This window comes from Trematomus bernacchii, unplaced genomic scaffold (genome assembly GCF_902827165.1).
Source record: "Trematomus bernacchii unplaced genomic scaffold, fTreBer1.1, whole genome shotgun sequence".
NCBI lineage: Eukaryota > Metazoa > Chordata > Actinopteri > Perciformes > Nototheniidae > Trematomus > Trematomus bernacchii.
Window position 1 is genome coordinate 1,615,575 of NW_022987685.1, and position 13,362 is coordinate 1,628,936.

Genomic DNA, 13,362 nt, shown 5'->3' on the forward strand with positions numbered 1-13,362 from the left:
ATATTAGTAGATCAAACTGTGCTTTCAATGCAAATTGTTTGCAAATCAAAAATGCATCTTGGGGGATGGAGGCAAATGAGAATGTTTGCTGCAGCTGGTAAACAACAAAAGAATGTTGTATTGTTTTGGTTGACATTTGAATGCTTTTTTAAATGTATCCATTGTGTTTTGATATGGTTTATCTGAACTGTATTATTATAACATTGGTAGACTGAGGTAGGATTGTTCCTGGCTTATGATTCAAATGTCTAATAATCTCAGAGCTTTGTAAGGTCAAAAGTCTATATTTATTGAAAAAAGGTAGATGTACTAATTTCCAAAATCCATGTTTTATCTATCCAAATATCCAGCTACCATTCATATTTGATGAGAAAGATTGTCAGAACAAAAGAACAGTTTGCTCTGCAGCTCACTGCACACAAAGGGAGAAACACACCTAACTAACAGCACCATAAATTACATTTATAGACCCACAATAACATCATAAACGTCATCTGCTCATCATAAAATATAACCACAGACATTTGAAAACCTTAATAGAAGCTTGAGACATTAGGTTCAGCCCTATACAGTACATCATGTGTTATGGTAGCTGTGGTGATGCTGCAGTTATGAAACCCCCTCTTTACCCTGTCACTATTTCATTCTTCTCTTGACAATTCACACTTTGCAGTATAGATACACACATGTATGGAAATGTGATCTATAGGCTGATGTGACATTATATTTCAACAGCTGCATATTCCCTGCAGGCCACACACACACAGAGCTGTGTTTGAATGTTATGTCTGCTCAGTTTACATACCTGCAGTTACTCTTTAGTGCTGCCGTTCGCCATGACGCGCATTTCTGTTCACTCTCTTTCTTTTATCTCTTTCTATATGGAGTCTTTCAACCTTTTCATGTGTATTCACACATTTCCTCGCTTGATTCTTTCATTTGGTTAGTCTTAGCATCAATTGAGTGTCTAAATGAAATGAAATGTCAAATAAGTTCTTATTTCAGCTCCAACAATTTGAGAATTTGCTACTTTTTATTTCTTTACTATCATTAAACACTTACATTTTATACAATAAAAAGGTAATGGTATTTTTCTAAGGTCATTGTAGTAAGCATTAGTTAAAAGGTAAGTCCTTAAAATATGCTTAACATTATAATGTGTTAATAATAGCATCATAAACATGTCCGCTGTTAGATTACAAAATACATTTATAAACTTAAAAGTTAATGTACTGCTTTGGAACGCAAATAAAATACTTATGACTTTCATCATCACCTTTTCTGGTGAAACTTACCCCTCTCCACATCAGTTACCAACCTGGGTGTAAGATTTGACCGACATCTGACCTTTGACACCCACATCAAACACCTGTGCAAAACCTCCTTCTACCACCTCAGGAACATTGCAAAACTCCGTACCACACTCTCCCTGTCAGATGCTGAACAACTGGTCCGTGCCTTCCTTTCCTCAAGGCTTGACTATTGGAACGCTCTCCTCATCGGGACTCCTAGCGGGAGCCTTCAGAAGCTCCAATACGTACAGAACAGGGCTGCTAGGATCCTGATGAGGGTGAGAAAGTACAACCACATCACACCCGTTCTTTATTCCCTCCACTGGCTTCCTGTCTCATTCAGGATTGAATACAAGATCTCACTGCTCGCCCATCAGTGCATCCACAGGAATGCTCCTTCATACCTCAAAGAACTACTCGCATCACAAACCTCCACACACAAACCTCCGTTCCACAACAAAGCATCGGCTTCGCCCCCCCAGGACCAAACTCTGCACAATGGGGGATCGGGCTTTCTGTGCAGCTGCTCCTCACCTGTGGAATTCCCTCCCAGACCACCTGAGGACTCCACAGACCACTTCAAGAAAAGCCTAAAAACCTTTCTTTTAAAAAAAGCTTTTGATTAAACTTTTGATTCTTTTGTTTGTTTCTTACGCCTCCTGTAGCACCTTGGGGTTGCTTTTAGCAATGAAAGGTGCTTTACAAATACAATTTATTATTATTACTTTCTTAAACTAAATTATAACAGCATTACAAACCCTTTTATATACATTAATAGGAAGTAATCAACAGGTATTTCAGAATGGAAATAGCCGTTGTTTATTGTACTAGTCATTTTTTCTTGTTTGGGTTTATTACAGCCACTCTTGTAAAAGTTTTAGAACTCAAAGGGTCACTGTGGTTTCCAGATGGAAATAAGGGAGATTGTCAGAAACCTAAATCATTACTTCATGCCGTTGTCACACGCACCTTGTTTACCATAAACATGCACCCTGTGGTGCTGAGAGGGGGTGGTAGGGTTATAATAAAAACTCACCCCCTCCCTAATTAACGGCCATATGTAGAAACCTTCTGAAGTCTCGCCTCATTTCCTTCCTTTCATGTTTTTCTTTCTCTATGCATGTCAATCATCCTCCAGTTCACCCTCTCCCCAACACTTTGAATTCGTATTCCCTCCCTAATTCATTTAATGCCACGTCTCTTTCTCCGGATGCCCTGACCCTTCGGAAAAAAACACCTTCATTACCTGGACATAATGTCCAACACACACACACACAGTGAATGGACCACCCTCTGAGGAGGGGGCCTAACACTGACAGACGGCAGCTAATGAGCCCCTCTTGAAAAATCACAACCTATTAACTTAGAGCATACACATGTAGAAAAACACACATGGCTCTCTTCCTACACGCTGCCCTCGCTGTAAATTAATGTGTGTGTGTTGTATAATGTGAGTCAGGAGAAAGCCATTAGAGAGAAACTGATAAAAAAAAAGTGGCTGCTCCAAGTGCACCTTTGGTCGTGCGTGTGCGTGTGCGTGTGCGTGTGCGTGTGTGTGTGTGTAGCGACAGTTTGCAGGAGTGGGCCAAGGCCAGTGTGCACTTAGTGTGTTTGAGCTGCTGCTTTGGCAACATGGTAAAAGTTGATGACAGTAGGTAACCTTTGGACTCCAGAGAGGCGAGAAAGAGGGAGGCCAAGCTATAGAATATAAAACAGAAAGAAGGTCAGGAGAGTTAATGTTTAGTAGATCGCTAGATAGCATGTAGTAGATGTATTTATCAAAACAGCATTAATACTGCAAGCTTAAACGTGTCTGGTATTTGAGGGGACCCTAGGAGTGAGAGCTGCAAATTCACAAAAGGATTGCGTGGCTTTTGTAGCTGCTAAACCTGCACACATAAGACTGAATAAATCATGTTTTACGCAAAACTTTGCAAGGGGTGAGATACAACTCTAACTGCACTGTCAAACAAATGCCGTTTTTTTTGCTATTTGCACATATGGAAATTGGGTCATATGCAAAACTTTGCTCATATCAGATTGATTTTATGGCACAGAAAACACAGTATCGTTGCAGAAATGGTTCATGAGAAATCAACCAACCAACACAATTTTCAATACGTCTAGTGTGCACATATAAAGAAATAAACTCATTATTTCTTTATGGGCGTGTTTGCACTGCGCAATATATTTTGTGAATTGGCCCTCAGTGCTCTCATAGTTGCTGTAACACCTCATTTCTCCACAGGGGTCATTTAACCTTCATCTGATCCAACATCCACTCAGGAAATGAACCGCTAACCCCGCCAGAGCCAGTGCCATGTTCTAACTACCGAACAATACCCCAGTGTATACACGTTGCACCGAGTTAAATAAAGTGGCAAGATTTTATTTCAGATTTCCCCCCCCCATTAGGAGGATCAAATTCTCTGCACCAGAGTCCTCGTCACAGCTGAGGTGGTGTGAGAGGGCACCGGGGATGTGGGTCGGGTTACGCACAATCTGAACTAGTTCAAAAACGTAGTCAGAAATGAGAAGTTTATTGTTGCTGCTGCCTTCACCAACAACAGTACATAGCGTAGCTTCCTGCTGGTGTTTCTCCAACTATAATCTACCACACAAAATAAATCACATATACATATAACCCTACTTCCATGTGTGCCATTAACATTGGGGACACTTAAATGGCGGATTTAGTTCCTTTTCAAAGAATAATTTGAATAAAATGTTCTGAAAAAAGCTTGCGAGCAAATGAAAACGCTTTAAGAAAGTTGTGTTAGCACATTAAGTAAACATAAAATGCATTGAAAATGTAGACTTAACAGAAATGTACTGTCATAAGCCAAAAAAAGACCCCTATCTTACTGCTGAATAACTTTAACCATTTATTTGATGTAGTTTCTTGTTTTTCTTCTTATCTTTGTTATCATCTACTCTGACCTCATTCAAAACCGCCCATTACATGCCTACAATTGTATATGTTGAGGACCATTTAACTAACTTGTGACCCTTCAAACATCTACACTATCCTTTTAACCCAAGTAGGGTTCAATAAAAAAGACCAGACAGAGATCCAAACTGAAGACAAGCACAGAGGGGGAAACAAAACTCAAGGAACAATAAAGAATCTAACCGAAACCAGTAGAAGGAGGAAGAGAAAGAAGAAAGAATGGGGAAGAGTTCACATATAAGATCCAGGAACACGAGTGAGAGCAGAGAGATGGAGCGGTCCCACACTTCACATGTGGCTGTGGTTGACCTTCCACCTCTCCCCCCCATCCGTACATCCATCCTCGTTTCTCACCCCTCTGTCAGGATGTCAGCAGCCTTTCTCGGCACGCTGTCAGACCTTCACACAAGCCTGCGTTTCCTAAACATTCACCCCTTCACTCACTCATAACGGCTATCTGTTGCTAAACCAAGACTTTCTAATACTGATGCACAGAATTGGAGCCCATTGTGTTTTCCGATATGGTCACGATGACAAAGCACCTCTGCTTACAGGAGAGATTTGCTTCCAAAATAGAGACATTTTCATACGGTATGATATATTGGCTGTCACATCTCATGTAAAATGTTTTCCAAGCAGCTATAAATCCATCTGCACTTGTGTTATGACTTTCACCACTCTGCAGGGTGGCTTTGGAAAATATCCTTCTTATTTATCTTTTTTAAGGAGGGCAATGATTGTTCAAGGCTGCTTTTTATCAGGGCTGTGGCATCATAAAAACATTCCATGGCGTTACAGTATAACTAAGAAACCAAAAAGCCAAACAGGAAGAAAAAAACAAGACGATAAAAAGTGCTGCACAGCAAGTCCCAACATGACCAGGAAGAAAGCGTACAGGAAGAATCTATACCAAGGGTGAGAGTTTGAAAAACGGGTTAGAATCAAAAGAAAAGTAAACATCCACGTCTTCATCGCAGCACTACAGGCCTGCAATATCTTAGTCTTAGAACAACAGGAAAATAAACTATGCCAAGAAAAAGAAAATAATAATTAGCTTTATAATAAAACATAGGTCACCATTGAAAGGATTTCCAGGAAACATTAAACTGGTTCTGAGGTCAACAATGGCGCCCTCAAACGAGCAGAAGTCCTCTAATTGGCTTTGAGTGTTACATCAGAAGATTGTAACCACATTGTTAGCTTAATAGCATAAAGACCGGAAACAGCTGGTGTTTTTTTTAAGTGAATAGTTGTAATGTTCGCAGGGACTGATTTAACCTAATAATTTCTCTATGAATCCAAGGAATCTGGGTGTGAGTTTGCTTTAGAACTGAGCCTTTAACTAGTGCTTTATGCTAAGCTACGCTAACTGGCTGCCACTTCATGTTTACCATACAGACATAAGAGTGGGGTTGGTCTTGCTCTCGGTCTCAGTTAGAAAACAAACATATACATTTCCATAAATCGACTGTTTTTAATACCTGAAGAAGCGTTCGTAGCGTAGCTTGGCACACATTCAATTAAGTCTTTGACTGACGATCATCCAAACCACAATTTACTACATATTTGGTTAATTTCAACTAACTATAGGAATAAATCATTTAAAGTCAGCTATAATTTTCACTAATTTTTTGTCCTGTGTCCATATTTATTAAACCTAATCCTGTTTTTCATGTTTTAGTTGAATACGGGGCATTTAAGTCAGATTTTTCCGTTTCCAATGTTTCAAGTTGATACAGTTACAGTTACGGATTATGAAAATAACACTGTTGTGCGTGGATCACTGAAAATGCAGCGCGAGGGCCCTTAAGAGTATCTTCGAACTAGATGTGGATGGTGAAAACATTAGATAATAAAAAATGCCAGGTCAGGACATTTGTGAATGGAGGATGAGCGTCTGCACTCCGTTTGGTTTGGCAACAGAGTAATGATAAACACTGAGGACAACAGCAGCATTAACATGTCTTTACTGTCCTCAACTGTTGCCAAGATTATTGCTCTGCGCTCCTCTCAGTGAACTGAGGTGCGGTCGGACTGGACAACCCCAACCAATTTGCAGGAAACAGCTTCAAAATGAAACATCTTATGGTGCATCATGCTTCGCTCAAGTTACAGGAATTTTGAGCTGGAGCCAAAACCGTCACAAAACTATTGTCGAACTAATGAGCTACTATTGATTCCATGTGATATAAGCTTTGTAAGCCGTGGTTCACTTTTATTTGTGCCATGTGAACATAAACATATCAAATCCAAAAAACTGCACTTTTCCCATGTGGTTCTGAACAAAGAAGAATAAATGAGTGTTTGTGACGCGGGTCACCCGACAAATTCTTCTTTTACAAAGGGTGCCTATTAAGTGCATATTTGAAAGCATGCAAATGCACATTATGGTTCCACACACATGGTGGAAGTGTATTTGAACACAGGTGCAAATATAATCCAGCTGAACAAATGCTGAAAACTCTGCAAGGTGTAAAGATGATTTTTTTTACTTTTGTGCCCTCCACTCTGACAGAGAGCAGAGCTGCTCTGTAGACAATCTGTCTGTCTCTTTGTGTTTAATTGGTTGTTTGGAAGGAATTTTAACTGAATTCCAGTTGGAGTTCATCTAAATTGAATTGCGGCCGGGCTGCAGAGGGCGGAGACGCAGCAGGGGGAGGGAGAGAAGGAGAGAGGGAAGGAAAACGGTTTGGCTCCGGAGCCTTAAAACAAGCTCGAACAGGAAGTCATTCAAAGTGAGACACACACCCAGAACAAAACAGCCACACACACGTGAGCACACACGCTGAAACACTGAAGAAAGACGGTCAGTTTGTAGTGCATTCCAGTGAAGAAGTAATAGGGGGGAGGACACGGTGATGAGGAAGGGGGTGAAATGTGAGGGATGGGGTCAAAAGTGGGGTTTTCATATAAACAAACGGCACTGCCCTCGGGCACTTTCTCTGTATGTGTGTCCTCGTTCTTTTCTCACTTTACTAAGTCCTTAAAGGAGAACACCAAGTTTTTTGGACAGTGGCCCATTGGTCAACTTCCCTGTTAAAGCACAGACAGACGCTAAAATAAACCATGTGCACCGCTACACTACGTTTGATTAGATTTATAATATGTCCAAGTAATCAATACATCTCAAATATTAACCTTAATGAATTAATCTCCCTGTGGTTTTATTATTTCTGCAGCACAGTTGGGGTGATTTCTCTTTGTTTAGATTGAGTCATGCTTAACTTGATATGGATGACCTTATGATTCCCCCCCAGAGTGTTCTGAACTTGTAAAAAAAAGTACCTTGGTTTTGGAATAACTTACATGATTCAGAAACACTGCCTTCACACCAGGCATTTGAATGGCATATTAAGAAAAAGTTGAGCGACTAATTTGACTGCGTTTAATAGTTAACTCTCTCCTTTATGCCCCGCGGGCCCTATAATAATATAATATATGCCGTTGCTGTGTGAGAAAGTTGTAAATCAATTTTCATGTGAATCTGTTAGCACTGCACCGCTGTTTTTGGCAGGTCTCTCTCATAAAACAGATGGACATCTCAAGAGACTTCCAGATTAAATAAGAGTTCATACAATATTCATATTTAGCAGTATAACAGCAATAAGTTCTTAAAAGTTCTCATGTTTGAGACTATGGTATGCTTAACTGTGATGGAGCAACTTCGGAGTGAGCCAATACAGAATTTCTGATTTTATTTTTACCTAATAAAGCATTTACATGATGCATTCGGTTGAAAATCTGAAAAAAAAATCCTTCTGGGACAAAACATAAGGACATTTGGATTCGAATACAAAGCATTCCTGTTTGATTTCATTATTTTGGAAAACTGACAGTTCTAATTTCTCCTTCTCTCTCATCTCAGCCACATCCCTCCTCTCCCAGATGTGTAGTCTCCAAAACTAAATATTTTCCATAATTCAGATGTTGGGGTAAAGACACACGGGGAGAAAACATGCTTATGTTTTGGAGTGTTCACACACTTTATCACCAGCATAACCATTTCCTGGGAATTCCCAATGAGAGAGAGTCAGTGTGTGTGAGAAAGAGAGAGAAAGGAAATCAAAAGGACGTGGTATGCACTGTTAGCGTGACAAGACCCTTAGTTTGAAGCCAGACACACATACACACATCACGTCATCATTACAGTGTGTGTCGCGCTCTGTTGCCGATAGCTGGGTTTTAGGGCTCACTATTATCTTTAGTCTCAATTTGTCTGTCATTTATTTCTAGATAACTCTTTTAGCCTACAAAATGTTGGACGATTGTGAAAAATGAACGGATTTCTTAAAATTTCTTAAAATCCAAAGTATTTTTTAAATGTCCCATTGTATCAGTTCAAAACCCAAATATATTCCCTTTGATAAGATATAAAAAGGAAGAAAGCATGAAAACGGTCATATATGAGGGTATTATTTTCAAGAGTTGATTTTTTTTTTAAAGTACCTTTTTTACATAACACTTTGTTTTTGCGTGTGTGCATGATACACCACACCTGACCTTCTATTTGCAAGGTAGGCTATGACAACACCTTTGATAACAACCTTTTTGGACGATTCACTTTAACTGTTTAATATTTGAGGATCCACGCACAATCACACACATTCATAAGTTACAGTTTGTGTGGCATGGACGGGATCAAATATACACTGCTTTATTTATGAGATATAAGCGAAATTAAACATCACACTGTACAATTTAGTAGTGACACGTATTTATTGATAAGGAAGTGCAATAAACACACTTGATTTTCCACCATGCGTTCCCGTGCTGGAGCTCAGCAATTGGACACTTTTGCCAGCAGATTAGAATAAATTGCACTTATTTCATAACCTGGTATGTTTAAACACGCCCAGTCTTCTTCCTTTGAGATGAACTGCTGAATGAAGCTCACACTGTTAAAACCTACATATCTATTTCTGGCCAAATTGTGGTCGTAATTTTTGTCCGTTAGTTAATGCAAGTGGTTTGACTTGTTTGTCTGTTGAAAAGTTGCCATTTTGATAATTATATGTGATGGTGAAAGGTTACATATCAAGAAGTTTTAGCCTAGGACACACACACACACACACACACACACACACACACACACACACACACACACACACACACACACACACACACACACACACACACACACACACACACACACACACACACACACACACACACACACACACACACACACACACACACACACACACACACACACACACACCACACACACACACACACACACACACACACACACACACACACACACACACACACACACACACACACACACACACACACACACACACACACACACACACACACACACACACACCACACACACACACACACACACACACACACACACACACACACACACACACACACACACACACACACACACACACACCAGATCAGTCAGCAACTTAGTTAATCATTGATGGCTGCTCAGACTCTCTCACACACACACACACACACACACACACACCTACTTTCTTTACAGAGAAGATTGCAGAATGGCCCTGCAGTCTGTATCAGAAAACCCACACACAGACAAATTATTATGGTCAATGACACGGTGCAGGCACATGTTAGGACTGCCAGACAAGCTGCTACAGAACTAGGGAAGGAAAAATAGAGCCGGACAAATAAAGAAAACTTCTGATGACGTGATTTAGAGACTCATGGAAAACAAAAACAGAACACACATGGAACGTTTTTAAAGGGGACATTTCAGAGCTCTAGGTGCACTCTCAAATAGAGGTAACTTCTACAGGCAGGTGCTTACAGAAAGAGAAGGACACAGGAGGTGAAGGAGGGGAAAGGAGGATGCATGAGGGCGTCTGAACTGAATATGAGCCCGAGAAAAACCGGCTTGACAACAATTCAACACAACACAACAACCTGCTGGCAACTACAGGAGAGTTTTCTACTACAGTATCTGATTAAAACACACTCATACATATAAAGGTGTATAGGGTTTTTTTGTGTTTATGGAGGCACACCTGCACTCCAAATACTCACGCGCACACACACGCACCAGTCTCGTGCCCACTTCACAACAGTGGGCATTCTGTCAAAAAGCTGTCATGTCTCACGGTGTCTGTCTCTTGTCTTTTTTAGTCGCCCTTCTTGACTGAGAAACATGTTTTGTTTCACTCGCGAGGCGACACGTGTATTACACTTTGAGGAAAACAAACATTTCATGTCTCACCTCGTCCCATTTGATGAACTTGCCCCCCTTCTTCAGCGCTTCGTGGACGGACGTGGGCTTGAGTTGCAGCGCGTGGACTCCCGGCTTGGCCCCGGCCATGGCAAGGTATTCCCTGCCCGTTGCCAACGCCTAAACCCCGGCTAAGGCGAGCTGGACTCCTCGGAAGGAACAAAAACCCGCGCTTCCTTCCTCCAACTTCCACCCCGGAGCTTCTTTTCCGGGGAGAGAGTGAACCGACAGGACGAGGGGGGCGGGGTGTGGGGGGGGGGAGATTTTCAAACTAAAAAGTTACTACACAGCAGCGAGACTTTGAGGAACATGAGGAGTAAAATCCAGAGAGAAACACAGAACTTGTTTCAGCGCGCTGTCTTGTCCGCGTCCACGCAACGCGGTGGCGCGCATACAACTCCCCCTTTTTTTGATTGTATTATAGGCTTTGATTCATTTGTTTATTTACGCACAATCCTTTAATCGCGCACTTGAGCCCGCAGAGAGATCATTTCCTTCCTTCCTCCCATCTGCTCGACCCCTCTCCTCTCGCTCCTCTAACTTTCTCTGCTTCCTCTCTCTCTTGTCGCCTCCGACGAGTTTCTCCTTTTCTCCTCCTCCTCTCCTCCCTGCATGTTTTCTGTGGAAAAAAAAGGGAAGATTCCGGAGAGGAGAGAGAGAGGACAGCGTCAGATAGCACTGGCTGAATGAGGAATGAGAGAGGGGGGAGTCACAATTTAAGTAAAAAAGGGGTGTGTTTTAATCCAAGTTCCTGTCTCCTAAAATGTACAGTATGAATATACTAACATGAACATGACAATTGCATGATAATGATTTTCACTTTCTATTTGGTTAATGTTTGCACACGTTTAATTTTCACTTCATTACTACTGAAATATAAAAAAAAAATTGCAATTTAAAGGTGTTGAGTATTGTACTTCCATAAAGTTTGTACAATTTTCAGATTTTCAGTCAGATTAAAAGAAGATAGTCGAAATTAGCAAAGGTTTAGATATCCTGACTTTTGGTCCCTAGCTCCAAAAGTCCTACATGTCCCACAATGCAACTCTCAAATGTCTTTCATTAAACCTTTCAATTTAAATTATCTGCACTTTGTTTGACAGCAGGATTACAGAAAAAATAATAGGCCTGATTTTTACGAAACTTTGTGGAAAGGTGTAGCATGGGCCCAGAATTACATTTCCGTATCATGCACGCTTTTCTATTTAATTATAGAAATGGCCTTAGCGGAGGTTTACAATCTCTCAATTGCCATTGTAAATGTGTTTTGGGCCACTTTGTAATAACCGTGAAGATGTAATTTTTTTTCTAAACTTTGGAAAATACTTCTTTACAGAGGAAATTATACAAATTTGATGTATTAAATATTTCAATTGCCCCTTTAATGAACACTTTATTAACACACTTTCAGCAGTATAGGTATGAAACTCGAGGGTTTTGGCATTCTATAGCACAGTGCTGAATACAAAAATAATCTAAGTTTATTGTAAGAGTATACATCCACATATAACTAGATCCATTCACATCTCCAGGCATCTAAGCATCTAAAATAAAGTGTAAGCAGTTATTTGTTTTCTTTAAGATAGTTTCTATGTTAGGCCTTCGACGACGGGTAACAAGAAAACAATGCTGTTTTTTAAAAGATCAGTATCACTGTCATGTCTGTTCGCTAAGTGTAAAGCTACTACTTGCTATTTAAGGGTCAATTCAAGATTAAAGCACTCTTAAAGCTCCTTAATATGCTGCATGTAAACCCTCAATCTGTTAGTTATTAGAAACGTGAGATGTCAAATACTGGCAATTCAAAAAAGGATAAATAAAACTGGTACAAAGACCCCAAAACATGCCTGCAGAAATAGAGTAATTTCCTGCTTACTGTCTACAGGATTTCAAAGTTTTAATAATATAAATAACTCTGCTTTAAATCATTCATCTTGCTGTTGACTGATACGGATTACTCATGCAACCAATGATATTATTAAATCATGGAACTGCATATTGGAAAAACACATGGAGGTCATTTTTAAACAATAGTATTATCTGCATCAAATTAATAGGAAATAGTTGTGGGTGGATTTTGGAGGGAGGTAATTGAAGCCGCCAGAAGTCATCAGGTAACTTTCCTCTTCCTGATCAGTTGCAGCGTCTCATGTTTTAAAGAAGCGTGTGAACAAGAAGGAAGGCACAGTTACAGTCCGACACGTCCAAATCCCGCTGCCAGGCAACATTACAAGTTCTCAAAAAAAAAAAACCCTAACAGATTTTTTGGCCAACGTTGCCATTCTCCAACTCCCTAACTACACCCGGCAGGAATGTCTGCTATGCTGCTGCCTGCTGACTGACTGCCTGGTGTTTCTACTTGACCAAAACCACAGCGAGGAAGAGGAAATTCAAAGAAAATCCACAGGAATCATCTGATATTAATCTATCATGGAATGAAAATTGCATATCCGTGTCTAGAAAGAGCTGGTGTCATAGTTACATGACCCTGAGGAGGTGCACGCATCCAGCAGGAGACACATTGTTTAACAATTCAGCAGCTAGACAGATCGTGTGTGTGTGTGTGTGTGTGTGTGTGTGTGTGTGTGTGTGTGTGTGTGTGTGTGTGTGTGTGTGTGTGTGTGTGTGTGTGTGTGTGTGTGTGTACCTGGGCTGCGTGCGTCTAAGTCCGAGCCGTAACTGAGTCCAGGTTAGACTTGTTGATTAATCTGAACCACCACACACACACACACACACACACACACACACACACACACAACCTCTCAAATGACAACAAACGAATAAAAGGTGGACACATGCAAATGCATTCTTTCAACAGCACAGCACACGCATAAGCAGGGGTATTGTGTTTCTCTGCGTGCATAATAAAATACACGCACACACAGTATCTCTCCTGTCTCCTA

The 13,362-nt window shown here is 40.5% G+C and overlaps 1 protein-coding gene across 2 annotated transcripts in view; it reads right to left on the reverse strand.

The window, feature by feature from the left end:
• plcb3 (phospholipase C, beta 3 (phosphatidylinositol-specific)) overlaps nt 1–11,060 on the reverse strand; it is a 48,541-nt gene extending 37,481 nt beyond the window's left edge. Inside the window, exon 1 of one of the 2 annotated variants that reach the window (XM_034136528.1) lies at nt 10,451–11,060. In XM_034136528.1, coding sequence (XP_033992419.1) covers nt 10,451–10,549 — 99 coding nt within the window. In that variant the 5' untranslated portion in view covers nt 10,550–11,060. The remainder of the gene's footprint in view (nt 1–10,450) is intronic. The other variant, XM_034136530.1, reaches the window with a different exon arrangement.
• Nucleotides 11,061–13,362: the final 2,302 nt, after the last annotated feature.